Genomic DNA, 23,664 nt, shown 5'->3' with positions numbered 1-23,664 from the left:
CTACAGGCTAGGAAAGCGGGTGAGCAAAGCTCAGCAGCACTGGGGCAGCAGGCAGGCTCCAGAGGAGTCGTCTCCAGCAACAACAGTTTAAATCCACTGTTTCTCCCCCAGACCACACCAAGCTCTGGGGAAAGGACCCACTCCCAGAGAAGGGGAAGTGAGCTTCCTCTCTGCTACAGTTAGGTTGTCTGTAAATCAACTGAAGTTCAGGCTCAAAAATAGACCACTCACAAGAACTGGGGCTGCCCACATCAATTCCAACCCAAGGCCAAAGCTTTTCTTTTGGAGGCTGCTCCGAAGCAGTCTCTTATCTAGTCTATCTGCCTTACAGTGTGAGTCTGAGTAGCAAGGAAGTTCTGAACTCTACTGCCTCCAGAAACTTGTGTCCACAATCAGCAAGAAAAACGGGGTGGAGGGCGTTGAGATGTGGAAAATCTAACACATCCATTTAAATAATATGAGATCTCGAGCATTTAATGTGTCAAGTCTTTTAAACATGAATACACTAGCTCTCATCATCTTCAGAGCAACATTAGGAACTAACGTTACCATCTTTGTGTTATATGAGCCAATCACAGGAAGAAACACCAAGGTCTCACAGGCAGTACACCACAAATGGCTGAGTCAGACCAAAGGCTATCAGACTGCAAAGCCCTTGCTCCTAGCAGCAGGCTGTGGCTTAATTAAATCAACAAACCATTTTGCACAGAGAAACTATGCAGTTTAAAATGTCATTGGTCCTAGAACATAGCTAATGCTGGCACGAAACTGAGACAGTCCTTTCAAGGCAGGGGGATAGTATGCCCAGTCTGTGTGGAGCTTAAGGAACCCACACTCTGGGGCTCCCTGGTGTGCCCCCCAGAGCTTGCCTAGTACCCCGTATTTCCCTTTCAGCAACATAAACTTCCACCTTGACCTGCCTACACTGATCCCACCTGCTCAGCACTGGCAAGTCAGAAGAACGAATGACAAAAGGGGCGCTGTGGCAGAAAGACCCCATAGCCTTCCCTGGCCCCCTTCAGAGAGGGCATGACTGCAGCACACATGAGTCCTGCACACAGCAGCCCAGGGCAGGATTAAACCTATGTGCCGGCAGGGCTGGGACAGATGGCCCTTGATGTCAGTAGCCTGCAGTGGAGAATGTGTGCCACCATAAATGTGATGTGAATGACAACTCACTTCTTAGGCTGGCCCACAACCCCATTTAAACCATCAAGTTTCAGAAGGTCCCTTCGGACTGGAATTCAGTGAAACAGAGTATGTTGTAAAGTAATATTGAAACCTTACATCAGTAAGGTTGGTGCCAAGGCTGCAGTGACAAGGAGTGAGCAGGGGAAAGTTGGGGACCAGCTCAGGGGTTGGGGTGAGAGGTGGGGCCAAATTTCTGGATTGAGACTCTGAACTTTGGGGTGCAAGGCTGGAAAAAGGCTTCAAGAGGATGTGGAGGGAAAGGGCTGAGGGGCAAACAGGGCCTCCTGCCACTGCATATCCTCGTGAGCGACATTCCTACCACCCTCTATTTGCTTTGAGCACCAGGGTTAAGCCCCCAGCTGCCTCTCCTGGCACTGCCTCTTGGTCCAGCAGCACGCCCACAGGAAGAGCTGGGCTCCCAGCCTCTGCCTGCTCCCAGGCCTGAAGCAGTCATGTGGCCCTTGTGGTAGTTTTTCCAAGGCCCCTGACTGCCAGGGAGGAAGGAACCCAGTGGGGTAGAGAGGGAGCAGAGGTAGAGGAGAGGTGGGGAAGGAAGAGGAGGCCAGTACAGAGACTGGAAAGGCTTTATTAGCAGAGAAAGGAGAGACAGTGGAGTGCGAGCAGCTCAGCTTTCATACAGTTTCAAGAGCCTTTCCTTATCCCTTCTCCGTAGGGCTGGATGTGGGAGGGGCTCCCAGAGGGAGGCAGCCCTTCTGCAGAGAGCCTCATTTTTGCACTCAGGGAAAATCTAGGAGTTACTCCCTTCATTGGCTGCCAGCCGTGGCCACAGTAAAACTGACTATTCTGTTGTTTCCCAGAACACTGATTTTGAAGCTCTCCAGCGGTGGGCGGGGGCTGCTGTGATCACGTGGTTTGGTTTCCGGCCTGCTTCTTCCCACCAGCTGTCTCCCAAAATGGCCCTACTCCTGTCAGGGTTCTGATCTTTCCCACAGGCTTCCTTCTAGATCCTCTCCGCTCCCCTCCAGCCTCATCCTGTTCTCCACTCAGACCCTGTGGGAAGGAGGAAGGGCCTCAGGAGCGGTCCCAGGGATAGGATACACACGGGACACGCAGCAGAAGAAACCAAGGCTGAGGCTCGTTTGTCCTTCCATCCCCAGAGCTAGGGCAGGGCTCCGGGTGGAGAGGACATGGGGTGAGGGCTGGGCCTCCCTCATGATATCTGCACTGGGGCTGGGGCAGAGGGTCAGTGCAGCAGGAGGGAAGAAGAACTGCCGGGAGGTCTGGTCTCCTGCTTGACCCCTCTCCCCACGTACTGCCCTCCTGCAAGGCTCTCCTGCCAGCCACTCTGGGCTGACCCTAAGGCCAAATGAGAAGGGGGCAGTGGACTGAGGGAAAGCAGGATCCCAAGGGAGTGAGGGATGGAGATAAAATGAAGGGACATGTGGGTGTGCACAGAAACACGTGATAATACTGTTTATAGACTGCTGCCATTACATTAAAACTATGGATTACCACTAAGTTTAATGGATATATATGTGTTTTTATGTTCTGTACATTACATAATAAATGGATTTTAGGAATTAAAAACTGAAAAAAGACAGAATACTTACTATTACCATGTTCTGTGTTTCCCCCCATTTTTCACTCCACAGATTGGTCTACAAATGGTTCCTTCTAATCTACAAACTCAGCTATGCCTTTGGCGTTGTGGGTTATTTGGCTATCATGTTTACAATGTGTGGATTCAACTTATTTTTCAAGTAAGTATCTCCAGTTAAAACTCCAAGTACTTGCTTAGAGCAATAAGAAAAGAACAAGTAATTTCATCTCATTATGGGCAAGAGGTTTGAATAGAAGCTTCTCTGAAGAAGACAGGTGCATCGCCTACAGAAATGTGAAAAAACGCTCATCATCTTTAATCATCAGAGAAATGAAAATCAAAACTACTTTGAGATATCATCTAACTCAAGTGAAAGTGTTCTTGGAGCCCTCTGATCGGAGATGCAGGGAAAGATTAGCCCACATAACAAAATACTGAAACTACAGATGTTGGAGTGGATGTGGAGAAAAGGGAACATTTCTACACTGCTGGTGGGAATGCAAACTCATACGTTCCTTTTGGAAAGAAGTTTGGAGATCACTTAAGGATCTAAAAATAGACCTGCCATTCGATCCTGCAATTTCTCTACTAGGTATATATCCAGAAGACCAAAAATCACTTTATAACAAAGATATTTGCACCAGAATGTTTATTGCAGCCCAATTCATAATTGCCAAGTCATGGAAGCAGCCCAAGTGCCCATCAACCCATGAATGGATTAATAAATTGTGGTTATATGTATACCATGGAATATTATGCAGCATTAAGAAAGATGGAGACTTTACCTCTTTTATGTTTACATGGATGGAGCTAGAACATACTCTTCTTAGTAAAGTATCTCAAGAAGGGAAGAAAAAGTATCCAATGTACTCAGTTCTACTATGAAATCAGTATATAATCACCCACACTTCCATACAAAAGATATAACACAACTACAGCCCGAGATGAAGGGGGAAGAGGTGGGTGAGGATGGGTGGAGGGAGGGTAATCAGTGGGACCACACCTATGGTGCATTTTGCAAGAGTACATGGCAAATCTATTATGTATAGAGTATAAATGTCTTAACACAATAATTAAGAAAGTGAGGTGAAGGTTATGTTAACCAGTTTGATGTAAGCATTCCAAATTATATATAAAACCAGCACATTGTACCCCATAAATACATTAATGTATACAGCTATGATTTAATAAAAAAAAATTCGTTGTAAAAAATAAAATATTGCTGCATAGGCCCCATCCCCAGAGATTCTGATGAAATGGGCCTGGGGCGTGGCCAGGAGAGGGCTGGTTTCACAAGCTGCTGAGGTCTCTTTCTACGCAGCAGCCTCTCTTGAAACCAGCTGCATGAGTCAGCTTGTCTACGCACTGCAGTCCTAAGAAGCTGTAAGACCACTATAAGAATTCCTTTGTCCACTTGGCAATGAGTGGGAACATTTGAGGGAAATTTAGAGAATTTTTCATTCTTTCATTTAAGAAAAGAGAAAGTACACAAATAAATGAAAAAGTATATTTGCCCACAAAGTTCTCTCAGTGACAGGAAATATTTTCCAAGCTCCAATCCTTCCCTGCCACCCAAATGCTCCATTCTTGTGTCCTTATGCTGCTGTTTCCAACAGAATTAAAGCCAGAGACTCCATGGACTTTGGCATCGTGTCCCTGTTCTACGGCCTCTACTATGGAGTGATGGGGAGAGACTTCGCCGAGATCTGCTCGGATTACATGGCTTCTACCATAGGGGTAAGAGTTGCTTTCCATCTTTTTTTTTTGGCCAGGGCTGGGTTTGAACCTGCCACCTTTGGTATATGGGGCCGGCGCCCTACTCACTGAGCCACAGGCACCGCCCAAGTTGCTTTCCATCTTTAAAACCACTTAGGATGCATGGGAAAATGTTCTCATTTTACATATTTGCATCCATTTTCAGACATAGATAACTCTTCCCCCCATACTGCTAATCTCCTACAGTGCTATTTTGGTTCACCCAGCCCAGTTGCTCCCTGGATTCTCTTTGCATCAAAAATTTTTCTTTGTTAATTAATTAGAAATACATTTCTTATTTATAAAGAATAATCTGGGGATAAGACATATTTGTGTTATCCTATCCGGTATACCCCAATTGCCAACCTTTAAGGATTAATAAAAGATCAGCAATAACTAAAACCTTTACCTCTGCCAAAAACTCTGCCTCATATAAATAAAAATCATATCCAATGCTACATAAGACACTTTAGAATAAGGCTCAGTGCCTGCTGCACAGTGGTTAGAGTGCCAGCCACATACACTGAGGCAGGCAGATTCGAACCCAGCCTGGGCCTGCTAAACAACAAAAATACCTGGGTGTTGTGACGGGCGCCTGTAGTCCCTGCTACTTGTGAGACTGAGGCAAGAGAATCACTTAAGCTCAAGAGTCTGAGGTTTCTGTGAGCTATGACACCACAGCACTCTACCCAGGGCGACATAGTGAGACTCTGTCTCAAAATAAATAGATAAGTAAATAAAACCACTTGAGAATCAACAGTGCCTCAGGGCATTACTTATCATAAAGACCAGTTATCAATATATAAGATCTGAAGAAGTAGGAGATACACTGAATGTGCATTGTTGCCTATAATTTTTTAAATCCCTAATGATTGCTTTTTAAAATTTTTCTTAAAAATTAAAATTCACAATGGACATACTATTAGGTGGATCCCCATTTCTGATATCAGGAACATTTATCTGTATCTGACACATGCACATTTCTTGAAACTTCAGGGATACCCCCATAGTTTCAGGAATTCTGAACCTCTGCCCTCTACCTATTTCTGGGTACACAGCTAGAAATTAAGTAAAAAAACTAGTATAAGTATTAAGAGAAGGGTGACCTTCTGGATGGTTCTTCTCTCTCCATTTATGAGGCAGGACCTAAGTGGACCTGTGTCCTTCCCCTCCACGATGGGCTCTATCTTACTCTTCTCCTAGAGCCTATAAACCATTTTCTCTGGTGAAACGTTGGAACAACATACCTTTGGAATTTCTCTGTCATATATCATCTGTGGGACAACTGCCCTTCTTAGATTTTAGGTGAGCACAAAAAGAAGCATTTTCACTCCTAGTTCGTCCAACAAAAACCAGAGATCATATCCCCTTAGAAAATTCCCAGAGCCTCTTATGTTTGTTTATAAATAGAAGAGGAAAAGAAGAATTGTATGTGTCCAGGTTCTCCTGGGCACCAGAAGAGGAGATTTCGTTTGGCAAGACAACCAAGTCTTTAAGCACCAGCTTTCTGGAGGTTTCCCACCCATTCCATCCCACTAGTCCTTAACATCATGCCATCGTGTCGTCTTTATTCCACCTAAAGATGGAATCTTTAAAAAGCACTGCCTCAAGCCATTGATTGGCACAGCAGCCAGTGGCTTGCCCTGATGGTGTAGGTGTCTGTATGTGTGCAGGTGTGTACACAGACACACTTGTGCGTGTGCTTGTGACTGAGATGAGGAGGAAGCAGAGGAGCTGCAATTTCCATTCCCCTACAGTGTCTAAGCCCCACACCAGACCAATTAAGTCAGAAGCTCTGGGAGTGGGGCCAATGCATCTGCTTGGTTTTAAAAAAGCACCTTAGAAAAGGAATGAACTATTAAGCCATCCAACAACATGGATAAATCTTAAATTCATGTGGCTAAGTGAAAGGAGCCAGTCTGAAAATGCTACATACTATATGATTCCATTTATATGATATGTTTTTGAAAAGGCACAGCCATAGCAATGCTAAACAGATTGGTGTAGGGGAGGAGCATGGGTGAATGGGTGAAGCACAGGGAATTTCTTGGAGTGGTGAAACTATTCTGCATGGTACTATAATGGTGGATACGTGACACTGTGCATTTATCAATTGCATAGAGCTTTCTCTAAATTGCATAGCAGAAAGGCCAAACTTTAATGTATGCAAATTTTTTTAATCATTTAGAATCTAACTGTAATACAGGTGTATGAAATAACCTCACTGAAGGGGGTGGGAGGAAATTAAGTAGCTTTTAAATGAATGAGGAGTCCAGAATTATCATCAAAAGGAACCGTACATAATCGCTGGACTCTAGCTGAAAATGTTGCTGCCCTCGGGGCTGTGGATTAATAATCCTGATACCACTATACATGTATTCTGGAATTGAGCAACTAAGTAAACGGATGACTGATTATGAAAGCTGGGTTTCTGCTCCTGGAGTGAGGGATTACAGATAAATAAGGGGAAAAGACTAGAATGATCCCTATAGTAATACAATAGAGTTGGAGACTCAGTATAAACTCACCGTTAGCTTAATATAGATACACATGGATACTGCAGACACGTTTGTAGATATGTGTGTGTATATACATACGTAGGGGTTAGGGTACCCAGATATATTAACTTGCTCTGTCAGCTAAGAGCAATGAGGCCCCAGTAGCAATGAGCATACCTAGTGCCCAGATCTTGGTTTCTACAATAAATATGCTGAATATACAGTATAAGCCTGGCACATCTTGGAGTGCTAGAAAGTAAGAAAATGCTAAAATCCAAACAAAAGACTCCCACAATCATGGGAATACAAGATCTGACAATTAAGTTCACAAACTCATCCTAGAACAAGTGCTACATACCTCATTGCTGAATATCACTACAGTCATCTTCGAAAGACTCCCCCTGGGAAGCTGTGCACTGACACCAGTGCCTAGTGCACCCTTCACAGCAATTGTGGAACTCTTTTTCTGGAACGGCCATTATGAGACATAGAGACACAGGAGGCAGCTGAAAGAGTTCCCAAAGGCCGAAACTGCAATTTGAACAATAAAACAGTAATAATAGTGGTAATGATGGGTTATAACTGGAAGTATAAAATAAATATCTGTGAGTCTACAGTGATACAAATAAATGGAATAAATAAATGAGCGGTTGCTCGGCACCCATAGCTCAGCGGTTAGGGTGCCGGCCACATACACCGAGGTTGACAGGTTCAAACCCGGCCCAGGCCTGCCAAACAATGACAATTACAACAGTAACAACAACAACAACAAAATAGCCAGGCATTATGGTAGGTGTCTGTAGTCCCAGTTACTTGGGAGGCTGAGGCAAGAGAAGTGCTTAAGCCCAAGAGTTTGAGGTTGCTGTCAGCTGTGATGCCACCGCACTCTACTGAGGGCAATGTAATAAGACTCTGTCTCCAAAAAAAAAAAAAAAGAAAGAAAGAAAGAAAAAGAAAACTTAGCCAGGCACTGTGGCAGGTGCCTGTAGTCCCAGCTACTTGGGAGGCTGAGGCTGGAGAGTTAGTTGAGCCTGGGAATTGGAGGTTGCTGTGAGCTGTGATGATACCATTACACTCTTGTCCAAGCAACAGATTGGGGATCCTGTCTCTCAAAAAAATAAAATAAAATAAAAGCGGGTGAACTAAAACAAAATAGAGATGACTGGAATTTCTCTAGATCTCTTAATCAGAATCTCTAAGAGAATAAAGGGAAGGGCCAGTCTACGGATAAGCGCAAAAGATTCTGATGTGATTCTAACTCCAGCCCTAGATAAAAAGGATTCCTGGATGTGGCAGTGAGATGGGAGGTTAGAATTGGCGATGTGCTTTGAGTCCATTTGGGCTTCAGTAATTTATTGTTGTTGTTTGGCAGGGGTGGAGGGGGTTAGCATTGTTCCTATAGGGAAAGGTATCTGGAGCTCTTAACCAACTCAGAAGCAGGGAAGTATGATTCCATTTGTATGATATGTTTTTGAAAAGCATAAGCCTAAGCCTGGCAGTGGCTTCCCTGCATTCAGAGAAAGGCTGTGCTCTCCTCTCCAACAGCACTCTGTTTGTTTCCTCAACAGTTCTACAGCATCACTGGAATGCCCACAAGGAGCTTGTCAGGTGATATCTGTGCCGTCTGTGGCCAGAAGATCATTGTGGAGCTCGATGAAGAAGGGCTCATTGAGAACACCTACCAGCTTTCCTGTAACCACGTGTATCCTTCGCACGGGAAGCTGTCTGGCCATCATCAAGCTTCCTTCCCTTCCTCTCCTCTGTCCCCATTTCCTCTGTCTTGCATAGTACCTGTCTCCAAACCCCAAACCTTTATCCTCCAGCCCTGTGTTTCTCTTTGAGACTTTCTAATAATCGCTGCTGAACAATGACCCGCTAATTAAGGTGAACCTCTTCCTCCAGTAATTCCTCTTCACACTTGATCTTAGCCAAAAGGCTGAGAAGTAATGTAATTTCCTCTTTAAAGAGGACTTAAAGCAGCAGCATCTGAGTGGGGCACTTGCTGGGGATGTTGACTGAAGTCTTGAATGAGCAGATAGCCCAGAAGGTCAAGGGGGAGAAAGGGGTTGGGATTGAGAACATGAGTGATATCAAGTGCAGGGAGGAACCAGGGTCTGAATCTCAGTGAACTGAGAAATACAAAGTGTATGTTACCTAGAAATAATTCTAGGAGCCTACTCGTGGCCACAGTGGTATTGGGGACAGCCACGGGAGAAAACTAAGCCACCTTGTCAGTTTAAGTATTGAGAAGAGGATAATGCCACAGACGTGGGACATCTTCAAACACCATCAGAAGGAGTGATCAAAATGTGAGCATCTAGTCCTGGGCACACGTGGTTCCTCTGCCAGTGGGTTCCATCCCACATAGCTGCCTGGTGGCTGAGGAGTCTTCAGGTGGTAGGCACCAGACAACATGAGCCTAGAAACCCCCTTCTCTGGCAACTCCAGTGACCATGAAGGAAAGCCTCAACGTGCTGAGAAACGCTGGCCTCGAGACTCCTGAACAAAGCAGCCTGCGCTGCCTGAGCACGAAACTACAGAAACCAAAGTTATATTTGGGTTGGCCAACAATCAGGATTTTAATTCTTCCCTACGTACCAAAAAGAGGCATCATTTATCTTTGTTTTATAGTACTGTATCAATTTAATAATATTATCGCTACATACCCAGTCAGTTCAAAGCTCTGGCAGCATGGATGGTTAAACCATCTGTCTTTTGCCTCTGAAGCCCACTTAGTCAGTCATCCCTCCGCGTGTAATGCCTGTGATTCAATTCTGTTTTATCTGGACAGTTTCCATGCATTCAATCCCGAGAGGAAAACCTGGACCAAATCTATCTCAAAAGTAATAGGAGCCTTTCCTCCAACATTCAAGCCTTAAAATTTTAAGGGAAGAAATGCAACACAAAGATAGACCATATGGGGTTCTATAGTGGGTTTTTTTTTTTTAGTGTGATAGCTCTCCCAAAAAACTATCATTCTTCATAGAAATTTTCCAAGTCTAGCCCGGGTTTTAAATATGATTTGCTTTTCAAATGTTGGAACAAAGCCCCTTCTGCCATTTGCAAGTGGAAATATTTTCTCTCCCCACCTTTAAAAGCCCTTAGGGATTGTCGTACATGTGTGCTTATGTAATCTAAAGTGTAGTCACCTTTAAATTTGCTTCGCAGCAAGTGTTATTAATGGCCCATTTTAGCATGAGTCATATTAGCGAGGAGTGGGCAGACGTGAGGCATACTAACGGGGAATGGTTATCAGAGCAGTTCTCAGCAGCAGTTCAGTGCAAGTTCTTCAGCACTGAGCTTTGGAAGATGAAAGAGAACATTAAAGAGAACACGGACACTTCAGTGCTGGCTCAGTGACCCCTGAATTCTCTATCTATGTGGAAGGCAAGGCTGTAGTCCAGCCCTTTCAAAGGAAGGGCTCTAAGGGTTTTGGTTCAAAATCTTTGTTATAATACACCGCTTCATGTTAATCCAAGCATATTGCAAAAATGACCCCAATTCCACGAACATAATAGTGGAAACTCTCAGCTGCACGGAGATCTAATACTGAGGAATTATGTCAGTAGCCTCACGTTGGCCACATCTCCATGGTTCTCTACTTGTCAGGGAGGGAACTTCTGTATCACTGCTGTTCACGTGGGTGGGTGTGGAGCAGGCCAGTCAGAAGAGCATGTGAGCTTGGCCCAGAAAACCACACTGGGAGTTGCGATTATAGAAATAAATAAATAAATAGGATGGATCTCATTACAGTCAGTCATTTTGCCCAAATCTACAATATTGGGCAACCTGGAAATATACACAGTAGCACATCCCCAGTTGGCCATCTCCCTACATTGACCATCCCTTTAAGTTGACCTAATTTTCATAGACCTGATATGCACCACATGTCCGTATCAGTACAGTAGGCCTGGTTCCTTATGTTGACCATCTCTGTATGTGGACCAGTTTGTTGCAGTCCCATGGGTGGTCAGCTTACAGAGGTCCTACTGTATTTCCAAAAATAATCAGTTTGAAATGATTCATTCAAGCACTCATTTAATAAATATTTCTTAGACACAGCTTAGGTGCTGAAGACAGAGATGAATTCCTGCGGATAACTCATGGCCCAGGAGAGATAAGTCAGTGTGCAGAAAGTCAGGATACATTACGGCGAGTCCCTGGTGCTGTAAGAGAACACAGGGTTCACTCTCAACTTGGGGGCAAAGGGTCAGGCTCTGTGGACGAGGAAATGTATACAAATGAATTTGTAATTGCCTAGAGTTTGAGAAGTTACCTTTCTTAGGTTTATACTCTATTAAAAATAATTGGCTCCTCATCAGTAATAAAAACGTCAAGGAAAAAAATTTATGAAGTTAATAGAAATATTTGTGAGTTTATGACCGCAAATAATTTAAACTTGTCTAAGTGCCTACGACAGGTCTGATTACCTAGAAGGTAATGAATAGCGCTCAAGAAGTGGAATCAGGAAATGCTGTGATAAGTTCATGAGAAATGCACAGGAAATGAGGTAGGGAAGTATCATGATGCATGTATGTAAGACACTACTGAAAAAAGAGATTCAATAACTAAGGCAAAGAAGCTGAGGCAAAGAGCTAATGCAGCTCTGACTCCAAGTTCACAGTCACGGGAGGCTCCGTTGTCCTACAGAACCTCCCTAAAGAAGTGATGTGCACAGTCAGGTCATGACTGACAGCCCTTCTCACCCTCCGCTCCTCGACCCTAAAGACAGGATCATTTCCATTTCCGTGTCATCATAAACCAGACATCGCCCTTTTGTATCTAGAAGCTTCCCTAACGAGACGCTTCAGCTTTCATGAATTCTGCATCCGAGGTTGGTGTATTGTTGGGAAAAAGCAGACTTGTCCGTATTGCAAAGAGAAGGTTGATTTGAAGAGGATGATCAGTAATCCGTATCCTTTAAAAAGAAGTTACACAGTTTTCTCTTCAAGGTTTCTAGGGATGTATTCTTCGATCTAAACTTTCCTTAGCTGTGTGTGGTTACAGCAGAAGACTTTGTCTTCCCTGGCCAGCTCCTTCAAAATGACTCGTGATCTCATTTCTCCTCTGTGCCTACATTACTATTCTGATTAGGAAGTTAAATGCCTGAAAACATTCCACTCTTCATGCTCCATATTTTCCACGTTAAGGGCTTTCGTGGAAATGTGATGGGACATTGCAAAAGATAGGCAAAACCCACATATATGGGGGAAAAACTGAGATGGATGGATGCACAGATAAATAAGGGGGTGAACTGGATGGGGGGGGTCAAGAGGATAAATAGAAAAATTGGAATTGAAATTGTAAAAGCCCCAAATGTGAACGAGGAAAAAAAAAGTATTTTCAGGGTGTGCCAACTTTTATCATTCCCAGAAATAAGTAGGCTTTTCCCCCCTTGGATTTTGGCTTTCTAAATTCCTTGCTATGCCTCACATCTTCTCCTAGTGATGACAATATTGAAAGGAACCAAAGACCTTAAGAGTTGATCAGGTTCTGATAGCAACTAGGATTTTTATAGACATCAAGGATGCCCAGCAGAATAAACGCAAGACTCATTAAGGTCATGGGAAGACCCCCATCCAGAGATGGCTAGAATTGCTTAGTCCTCAACTTCACTGCCCCAAGACCTTAAGGCATCTCTTGCAGGAAGGGTTGTGGGAATGAGATTAAAACTCATCCTCCCTGGGAGCAGAAGGTCACTGAGAGATTGGCATCAACCCGCCAAGTGTCCTCTCTTCACATGAGAGATGGCCTTTGCAGACTTTCTGAGTAACACTTACATTTTTACAGTGTTAAAGGAAACACCTTCCTCATTCCCTGTTGCCCTGCTCTTCACATTTGGTTTACAGCTGCTACAGCAACGCCCTGTCTCTGGGCACTGCAAATCAGGAAGGGACTTTTAAGGAGGGCATTAGAGAAGGAGGCAGTGCCAGCAGGCCATGCAGTCTCAGGGCCAGGCCATGGCCACAAAGACACCCACCACTCACACACAGCTCAGGCTGAAGGTGCGCCATGCTGCTCCCTCCTCCCTGTTCATCCACTGCCCCGGGATCCCCTTGTAATGGGAGGAGACTGAGTCGTTTTGGTTAATAATTTGTAAGACTGTAGTACATAAATCTTCGTTAGAGTAATAAAATGTTCATAAATGTCACTTCAAATAGTTTAATTGACAAAAGGCATCTTTGTTCATATAGTCTTGAGAAAATAAACTACTGAATATCACATGTGCTCTTTTTATTGAGACTCAATATAAGAGAAAGCTACATGTGAAAAAGCAGCTATTTTGTTTGGAATATTACTATCAGACATGCTATGCGTTAATGAAGCTCCCTTAGCAGAATTTATCAGGGATATCAAAGAAAGGTCTGTCTCACCTGGTGAACTGGTGGTGTTCCTTTGACTATATCATGGGTTCCCCCTGATGTGCTAACTACAAGGAAACCGAGTTCTAAGCTCTTCCTTATGTAGAGCGGCTTCTCCTATCCTGAGTTTTCCCACATACTAATTCCCCTCTTCCTCTTCCGTTAGCACATGTCCTTGGTTTTTATTCTTGTGTTATAGTTTGGGATTTTATTGTAAAGCAGTTTCAAATTATTTTTGGAAATTGGATGTGGTTTAAATGGCAATGATAACCATACTGCTATAAAAATCATGGCAAAGGCTTTCAATTGAGCACGTAGAGTTAACAAGAAAGGAAACACCCACTCATTACATTGTTTACTATATTTGCAAATGACGTTTATGAATATTTATGCTACTTTTCTGGCTGTATAAAGAACAATCTCCTTAACTGAGATTTAGCTGGGAGCGCACACATATTTTGTACGGACAGATCCTGGACTGGCTCCGTTATTTGGTGGCCTGGCAACCTGTGGTGATAGGAATAGTTCAAGGCATTAACTATTCACTAGGGCTGGAATAGTATGGCAGACGTACTCCAGAAGTGATATATTGCATGGCTGAAATATTATTAAATCCTTGGTCCTCTATTTAACATGGATTTTTTTTTAATTTTAGAGATGATCCCAAGAGTTTATAAAACTAAATAAAATTTGGTGTCATACTTAAAGATTTGTCTATGTGAAAAGAATTTGAAGAGAAACTGAGCAACGGTATAAACAAAGCATGTTTTTCATCTTTCCCACTGCGATCATTTTCTAACCCACGCACATGACACATTTGTTAGACCCCACTATGTATGGATAGTCCCCTCCAGTCTGATAATGATCTCATCCATAAAGTGTTTCTGAGGTTTATAAAGGACTTCTCACATGTGACACTTAGTCATAAATAATGTCCTCTCATCAGTTCAACATCTTTAAAGAGGTAGGTAGAGGCTCAGCGCCTGTAGCTCAGTGATTGGGGTGCTGGCCACCTACAGTGGGGCTGGCAGGCTCAAACCCAGCCCGGGCCTGCCTAACAACAGTGACAACTGCAACAACAACAATAAAAATAGCTGGGCATTGTGGCGGCTGCCTGTAGTCCCAGCTACTTAAGAGGCTGATGCAAGAGAATCACTTAAGCCCAAGAATTTGTGATTGCCGTGAGCTGTGACACCCCAGCACTCTACTGAGGGTGACAATAATAAGGCTCTATCTCAAAAAAAAGAGAGAGGTAAGTAGAGCTGTTGAGTCACCTGTGGGTTGAAGAAGATACTGTCTTTTCTGCTCTAGGTGCTTATTGCAGGTGGCAGCCTGGGCACCACACCAGGTGCCACATCTTCTCACTGGGCTCCAGCTACTTTGGGTTTCCTGGAGCTGCCAAACATACTCCGTATGACCAAGGGCTACACTAAAGTAGAAAGAATCACTCTCCTTTCATGCCCATCTGATTACACACACATGCACACGCTGAGATGCACACGTGTGCAATTATCCTTACATTTCTCTGCTTTCATTTCTTCATGAGAGAAGCTTCTGGAAGCCTTTAGAACTCTGGGCAAGTAAACCAATATCTATCTGCATGGAATTCAAAATGACCCTCAGAGTTCAGGAATATCAGATAATCACTAAACAACCTTAGAGAAAAACTGAAGATGCAGTTTCAATATTTACAAATCCCAATTTTTCAAATCCCAATGGTGCATTTCCTCTCTCTCTCTCTCTCTTTTTTTTTTTAGAGACAGTCTCACTTTATCACCCTCTGTAGAGTGCTCTAGCGTCATAGCTCACAGCAACTTCAAATTTTTGGTCTGAAGTAATCCTCTTGCCTCAGTTTTTCATTTTTAGTAGAGGCAGGTTCTCACTGTTGCTCACACTGGCCTCAAACTCGTGAGCACAAGCAATCCACCAGCCTAGGCCTCCCAGAGTGCTAGGATTACAGGCATGAACCATGGCAGTTGGCCACAAATTCCAAATTTATAAAGTAACACATATATATGTTTATGGAAAAAAGACTGGAGGTTTTATAAACACTCCAAAGTTACCAGTAGTGATCCCAAGTTGATGGGCTAAGAGCTGATCCTTATTTTCTCTTATTCACTCTTACTTCTTTTCTAAAACTTCTATGGTAAACATGTTTAACAATTGCAATGAGAAAACTAAATATTATTTTTAGGCCAAGCACAGTGGCTCACGCCTATAATCCTTGCACTTTGCAAGGAAAAGGCAGGAGGATCACTTGAGGCCAGAAGTTCAAGACCAGCTCTGAGCAAGAGTAAGACCCCATCTCTACCAGAAAAAGAAAACTCCACCAGACATGATGGTACGTGCCTGTGTCCCTGTTACTTAGGAGGCTGAGACAGAAGGATCACTTGAGCCCAGGAGTTCAAAGTTGCAGTGAACTGTGATGGTACCACTGCACTCTAGCCTCGGCAACAGAGTGGGATCCTGTCTCTTAAACAAAAAAATTCTTGAAATTAAATACAGGTCTATAGGTCAAGTCAATGTTAAATTTATCTGGGTCTCATGATAATTAATATGGTGCTTAATGTGGGAAATAAAGAAGCAAAGCAGAAAGTCCGTTATTTTGTTTGGTTTCTGACATCTCAAGTTTTCTTCTTCTAAACTTGTCCATTTTTTTCTTAAGCTGGCTACTGTTCCAAAAAAAAAAAAGAGAGAGAGAGAGAGAGAGAGAAGTAGGTAGAGCTGTTGAGTCACCCCTGGGTCGAAGAAGATATTGTCTTTTCTGCTCTAGGTGCTTGCTGCAGGTGGCAGCCTGGGACAACACCCTTGTATAAAAAAGATATAGCCCTATCGAAGTTCCCCAAGGACTGAGGCCTGTTATGCACTTAATGAACTTATTTATATGGAGTGTTTATCTGCAAACAATAGGGTCCCTTACATTCCTGCTAGTACCCATAAGAAAAAAATATTCATTTATGAGCCATAAGATATAAGGGAATGAATCACTTCTTGGAAAGTAATAATAGCTGACATCCCCTATACATCTCTCTCCCCCGGCAGGCCCCGTTCTCACAGGCTTGGTACTTTCACCCTCCTCACACCTCCAGGGGATGGCAGCCAGTGAGCATGGCCTCCATGGCTTCTCACATCTCTGTATTTCATACTCTCAGCACCCTGGGACACAGAGATCACATCCCCTATGAGAGATGGAAGGACGTCTGGGGGCACATCGAGTGACTGCCCAAGATCACACATCCACTAACCCAGGTCCTTCTGACGCCAGAACCCAACTAACCACAGGAACCCAGTTCTGGTGTAGAATCGAGCAGAACCTAAAAGAGATTCGTGTGGTTCCCAGCGTACCAAGAAAGTCACATAAAATCAGTAAACAGCTCTCAGCAGAGAATGTTGCATCAAAATAAAATATGTAGTGGTAAGTCTAAATCATAAAAATTAATGTATAATAATATCTATGTTTAAAATATGGGTATCACACTAATTTTGAGTCATTATTAGGATCCTCTAGGTACATACTTATTCAACAATCGTTTAGCTCATATGTACTTTTCTAAATTTTCAGAAGGAAAAAAAAAAAGAGTGGCCTTTTTAGAATTAGAAACAAGACTTCTCAAAGTCGAAAAAAGCCACAAGATGCAAGGCAAAGAGACGACAAATGGTAACTGAGAACCAGAGTGAGAGACACTAACTAGGACCTGCCTGGTAGTTAAAGGCTGAGGAAGGTCAGCGTCAGGACATGGGAGGCTTCTTTTAAATTCTTCCCAACTGAGTATTCTATTTACCGTAAGAGTTTTGCTTTCCCAGGGAAACATAATTGACTGTCCCTTGTGTTATGGACCCTCTCTCAAGTAAACATGGCTGGAGAAACCTATCAAATAGCCACAAACACAGATCAGATGGAGTTCACATGAAAATACGCCCTCTCGGTTGTGGCATGTAAAGTTTTATGGGAACACACTGCACTTCTTTCTAGGAACAGCAAGTTTGGCTGAATGCCTCAAGTATTTTGCACTGTTGTTCTTGAGAATGGTTGCACAGGGAGGGGACAGTTTGGGTGGGACAGAGAATGCCCTCTGTAGTCACAGAAGGGCATCTCAGCAGAAGGCGGGCTGACTTGACACAGTTATTGGAATCTTCCATTCATTTGTGCTATTTACTAATGGGATAAGCTAATTGCTACAGATGACAGCTGGCCCTTCCTAACCTAGGAAGTCCATAGGTTTCCTTCTATGGACTCAATTTTGATCCCCTCAATGATCAAAAATATTCTTTAAAAAATCTTAAAATAATAACAATGCAATAAAAAAATACAAATTTTTAAAACCACAGTACAACAGTTATTTGCATTTTATTTACATTGTATTAGGTTTTATAAGTAATCTAGAGATGCTTTAAAGCAGGCATCCTGGCTTGGCACCTGTGGCTCAAGTGGCTAAGGCGTCAGCCACATGCACCAGAGCTGGCGGGTTTGAATTCAGTCTGGGCCCACCAAACAACAATGACGGCTGCAACCAAAAAATAGCCGGGCGTTATGGCGGGTGCCTGTGGTCCCAGCTACTTGGGAGGCGGAGGCAGGAGACTCGCTTGAGCCCAGGAGTTGGAGGTTTCTGTGAGCTTTGATGCCACGGCACTCTACCCAGGGGGAAAGCTTGAGGCTCTGTCTCAAAAAAAAAGCAAGCAGGCGTCTTCAAACTACCACCCGCGGGCCACATGCAGCCCACCTACGACATTTATCCAGCCCACCAGGTGTTTTTGCCACCGCTGCCTGTCTTGCTTAGCAGCTGACTCATCCCGGGGCCCGCAGTCCAGCCTCCAACAGTCTGAGGGTCAGTGATCTGGCCCCTTGTTTTAAAAGTTTGAGGACCTCTGCTTTAAAGTATACAGGATGATATATGTAGTTTATATGGAATTATGAGGCCATATTTCACATATATATACATATACACACATATAAATGGGACTTAAACATTTGTGAACAGATTCTTTATATTCTTTTTTTTTTTTTTTTTAGAGACAGAGTCTTACTTTATTGCACAGCTCACAGCAACCTCCAACTCCTAGGCTTAGGCAATTCTCTTGCCTCAGCCTCCCAAGTAGCTGGGATTATAGGTACCTGCCACAATGCCCGGCTGTTTTTTTTGTTATTGCTGCAGTTTGGCCGGGGCCAGGTTCGAGCCCGCCACCCTCAGTATATGGGGTCAGTACCCTACCCACTGAGCCACAGGCGCTGCCCAGATTCTTTATATTCATAGGGATTTTGGAACCAACTTCTCCCAGATATTGAGGGAGGACTTTATTCGGATTATCAATAATGGATTTAGATCATGATTATCTTATAGAATAAAGAAAACCAAAACTACTTTTTTCTAATCTGATTAAAATTTTATAAAACACCACTGCAGATAACAATTTGAATAGTTTTGGTATTAACAGTTTTAGTAAGTCCTCAAATGACTGTACATTCATGTGGTTTTAGATAATTATGTCAGAAATAATTTAGTTACAACTACTAATATAAGACCCCAAAGACCAAGACTGGCCTTTCACCCAGAAACCTAGGACTTTATTGCAGTTCTCAAATTTAACCAAAACCCGCCCTGCAGAGCTTCATCCGCTGGCCACTCCAGGTAGGTCTTGGTGTTCATTATCTTCCTCAGCTTGCAGAAGCGCTGGGGGATGGCTTTTTTCTCAATGGGCTCCAAAAGAATGAGAATGGCCGCATCATTGTTCTCATCAAAGAGACGAAAATGGGAGAAATCCAGCTCATACTTGCACCACTCGCTCTTCACAAAGTTTTCAGAAAGCACGAAGACAGTTTTGTGGCTCTTTTCAATGGAGTCAATGATATTGTCAATGATCCACTTGCCAGGAATAAAGTCCCGCTTATGAAGACACAGCTTGAAGGGGGGGTTGAAATTCTCCAGCTCCTGGACCATAAGGTTCTCCACCCAGTAGGAATCCTGTTCACTGTAAGAAACAAACGCGTCGTAACAGATGTCCCTGGGGGGAGCTTTCCGGGGCTTCCTCTTGGCCTGGAGCCAGGCCCACATCATCTTCATGTACCACAGTCCATGGAAACGGTGGCACAGGAAGCCCATGAGCAGGATCAACAGGAACAGGGCACAGCACGTGCCAGCCACCAGTGCCACCCTGTGGCACTCAGACACCGAGAGATGGACATCCAGAACCCGCTGGCCCCGCACATGGAACGGAGAATCACACAGGTAGTTTTCTGACCAGTTGATCAAGACGTTGCCCATTGCCTGCTGCTCCTGAGCGAAAGAGAGGAATTCACAGGAACAAATGAAGTTGTTGCCACCAGCCTCCAAAGTCTTCAGTTTGTGAAAAGAATCAAGTTGTTCCTTAGAAAAAGTATTTATTGTATTGCTGCCTATGTTCAACCCCAGTAACGCAGGTAAGTAGGCGGCGTCTGGTAGTGTCTTCAACTTATTTTTGGAAATATAAAGTTCTTTGAGTAGTGGCAAAGTCAGAGAAAATGAATTCAGGTCGTTATTGCTAACATCTAAAATTTCCAGTGTCTGAGGAATGCAATTAGTTAAATCTTGTATTCGTGTGTGGGATAAGTTCAAATATTTCATCTTTTCTGGCCACTGACAAGTTTTAGGCATAGAACGAAAACTATTCTTACTGATATCCAGGACACTCAGGTTTTTCAGAGTAAGCAAAGTCTCTGCAGTTTTATCTAATGATGTCAAGTGATTTTGCCTTAAAAGTAAAGTTTGTAGAGAGGGCCAGGCATTCTCACAGGCTGAATTTTTCAAGTATTCTTCAACCATCAAATTTTCACTGAGATCCAAGTACTCTAATGATTTTAAATGTTGTGAAAGTGAACAAGGAACCAGAAAAACCTTACTGTTTTCCACTGTGACTCTTTTAACTCTTCCTGCAAGTGAATATAAAGAACTCAGATCATGAAATAAAAAAAACCGTGAAATTCGAAACCTCCGTATGATGAGTGTCTCGACTTTCCCTGGATCTTTAATGCTGTATTCATCAGATGTACTAAAATCCCCCACTCCGTCAAGGATGCAGTCATCAAACTCTAAGCCCAACAATTCGGAAGCGTAAGTCAGAAGTCTTAAAACCTGAAACAAACTTTTATCAGTGATTTTCACATTTCTACATGTAAACTGTTTAATCAGTGGATTGCTTTCACTGATGGAGAGTTCTGAAAATTGGAAGTCATACAAATCACTATCTCTCAGTTCCAAATATTCCACAGAACTTAAAATATCTGCAAAAATCTCCAGTAGTAACACAGGCCGCCTCAGATGAAGCAGGGTCAGATTCTGGATGCTCTTAATTGACCTCAGACTTTCTGGCTCATAACTCTGAAGTGCTGAAGCATCGATCTCAAGTTCCTGCAGAAAAGTGAGTCCTGCGAAATCCTTTCTCTGAATCTTAGCGAAGGTGTAAGCATTTCCTACTCTCAAGAATTGCAGATTTGGGAGGTGAGAAAAAAGAGATGTCTCCCCGAGGGTTTTATAAGGATTTCCCAATAAGTTTAAGAATTTCAAGGAAGAAAGGGGCCTGAACCAGGAGGATGACAAATTCGATAAGTCATTATAGGATAAGTCCAAATATTCCAGGTTGCCCAGAGAAAAGAAAGAATCTTCATCTATGGCATTAATTCCATTGGACGTCAGTATCAGAGTCTTGAGGTTCACACATCTCTGCAGGTGGCTATTGCCAATATAGGTGATTTCATTGTTGGACAGGTTCAGGCTTTTCACTGCTGCTGTAAGCCCTGAGGGAATGGAGTTTAAAGACCTCGAGCTGCCATCACAGACACCAGCAGAGTCACAGGACAGAGATCCTGGGCCAGAGGACCCTTCCTTGGAGAAGCTAATGACAGCCCCCAAAGCCCACACCATCCACAAAGCATGTGGCATTGTCCAATGATCCAACCTACAAATAAAAGAGGTTCAGATAAGTGATCATTTGTGACAGCATATCATAATTGCAATTCTTGAGAAATCTTTTACAGGCGTAACATAAAAACAGAAGAAATAACAAGTGAATGGCACATATGAATGGGGATAAAAAATCCCCTACGACATCTGTCAACACAAACACAGATATATGGCTACTGCACAATGACCTGGGAATATACAGCAGGACTCGATAAACGTGGACTGAAAGAGTGAGTAAATGAACGAATGGAGAATGAACAAGCAAGCACTTTAAAAAATGGGCTGGGCTTAACCACGTGGATTTAACCACGTGCTTTTTCTGCACTTTAAACTCTCTTATGTAAAAGCATGCTTTCCCCTGCTGTGATGCCTTCAACTCATAGAGAGATCTCACAGAACCAAAGCACAGCTCTCACTGAATGAAGCTCCAGGAGTAGCACACTCTGAGTAAAAGGTTTCATGTTCCTCAACCCTGCCTGTACCTACCACTAGCAGGGAGGGCTGGAAACCCTGGACAGGGGAAGGTGGTTTGCTGGGTTGAAGGACACTCAGACCATCAGAGCCTTTTCTTCCCACCAAGAAATAAGTGTAGCCAATGTTTTAACGTTGAAGAGTCTGGATGGGCTGTTCAGATGAAATGGGGTGAAATAAAACTGTCTGCACCACAACTGCTAGTTTAACTTCAACTGTAAATCCAGCAATCTTGTTTCTGAGCCCTATATCCTTCTCTGACTCTGAGCTGCCCCATTCCTTCCATCTGTATGCATTTGTCTACATTTGCTCAGTGTACTAACGTTACAAAAATTTTTTCAAAAGTATTTATCCCAGGCCAAGTGCAGTGGCTCACCCATATAATCCTAGCACTTTGGGAGACCAAGGCAGGAGATTGCTTGAGCCCAGCCTGGGCAACATAGCAAGATCCTGCCTCTACAAAAAATAAAATAAAATTAGCTGAGCATGGTGGTATATGCCTATAGTCCCAACTAGTTGGAAGGCAAGGCAGGAGGATTATTTGAGCCCAGGAGTTGCAAGCTATAGTGAGCTATAATGATGCTACAACACTCTAGCCCAGGTGACAGGACAAAACCTTGCCTCAAAAAAATACACACATGCCAAAAATATACATTTGTACATATACTCTTATACATACTCTTATACTAGTTTGCTGGTAGGACTGCAAACTAGTAGAATCTCTGTGGAAAATAGTATGAAAAGACCTCAAAGAATTAAAAGTAGACCTACTATTTGATCCAGCAAACCCACTACGAGGTATTTACCCAAAGGAAAAAAAGGACATTTTATAAAAAGAATTCTTACAATCAACTGTTTATAGCAGCACAATTCACAATCATAGAGACGTGGAAATAATCCAGGAGTCCATCAACAGATGAGTGGATTACTACTCTGCCATAAAAAAAAAAATAGTAATCTAGTATCATTTGTAACAACCTGGTGGAACTGGAGACCATTCTTCCAATCAAGTATTGCAAGAATGGAAAAATTCCACATGCACTCAATACTAAACTAGAACTAATCCACAAACACTTATGTGCACATTGGAAGTAAAACTCAATGAAACTCAAGCAAGTGGGAGGGGATGGGCAAATTCACACCTATTGGGTACAGTGCACACTATCTGGATAAAGGGCACACTTGTAACTTTGACTCAATCTTTGCAAAAGTGAATTATATAACCAAAATGTGTGAACCCCTATCATATTCTGAAGTAAAAAATAAAAATGTTATATATACATTTATTTATCCCCAAGAATAAAACCTTTTAGAGGTAAAAGTAATTCTCCACATTCACAGAATCTGAGAAATTATGAAGGCTTAGGCTATTAATTTAAAGTCACAGAGAATTAAAACATAAACATGGGCCAGGTGCAGTGGCTCACATGGAGGTAGCTCTCCAGGAGGACAAGGTGGTGGATTGCTTGAGCTCAGGAGTTCGAGACCAGCCTGAGTAAGAATGAGACCTTGTCTCTACTAAAAGAAGAAAACTAGCTGGGCATAGTGGTGGGTACCTGTAGTCCCAGCTACTCAGGAGGCTGAGGCAGGAGGATTGCTTAAGCCCAAGAGTTTGAGGTTGCTGTGAGCTGACCCCACAGCACTCTACCCAGGGTGATAAAGTGAGACTCTGTCTCAAAATAACAATAATAACAACAACAATAATAATAAACATGCTTAGTTTGGAAATTTAATTGCTGTTGGAGTCAGAATTTTCATGTCTATACCAACATCACTGCTTTTCATCCCTTCCCCCTTTAGATAAATAGGTCATACCATGCATGTTTATTCTAGATTTTCTTTTTTTTTTTTTTTTTTGAGACAGAGCCTCAAGCTGTCCCCCTGGGTAGAGT

At 43.1% G+C, this 23,664-nt stretch overlaps 2 protein-coding genes across 2 annotated transcripts in view; one reads left to right on the top strand and one right to left on the bottom strand.

The window, feature by feature from the left end:
- RNF175 (ring finger protein 175) overlaps positions 1-14,149 on the top strand; it is a 39,050-nt gene extending 24,901 nt beyond the window's left edge. Inside the window, exons 4-8 of the mRNA XM_012805408.1 lie at positions 2,805-2,912; positions 4,369-4,489; positions 8,574-8,707; positions 11,817-11,918; positions 13,807-14,149. Of these exons, the coding sequence (XP_012660862.1) occupies positions 2,805-2,912; positions 4,369-4,489; positions 8,574-8,707; positions 11,817-11,918; positions 13,807-13,927 (586 nt within the window). The 3' untranslated portion in view covers positions 13,928-14,149. The remainder of the gene's footprint in view (positions 1-2,804; positions 2,913-4,368; positions 4,490-8,573; positions 8,708-11,816; positions 11,919-13,806) is intronic.
- A 4,586-nt stretch (positions 14,150-18,735) lies between these two features.
- The window catches only part of TLR2 (toll like receptor 2), an 11,490-nt gene continuing 6,561 nt past the window's right edge, over positions 18,736-23,664 (bottom strand). The window contains exon 2 of the mRNA XM_003790226.3: positions 18,736-21,296. Coding sequence (XP_003790274.1) covers positions 18,923-21,280 — 2,358 coding nt within the window. The 5' untranslated portion in view covers positions 21,281-21,296 and the 3' untranslated portion in view covers positions 18,736-18,922. The remainder of the gene's footprint in view (positions 21,297-23,664) is intronic.

The sequence above is a fragment of the Otolemur garnettii genome, unplaced genomic scaffold (assembly GCF_000181295.1).
Source record: "Otolemur garnettii isolate 467f Iridium unplaced genomic scaffold, OtoGar3 scaffold00041, whole genome shotgun sequence".
NCBI lineage: Eukaryota > Metazoa > Chordata > Mammalia > Primates > Galagidae > Otolemur > Otolemur garnettii.
The sequence above is the reverse complement of the archived record's forward strand: the minus strand, read 5'-3'. Positions and strand labels throughout refer to the sequence as shown.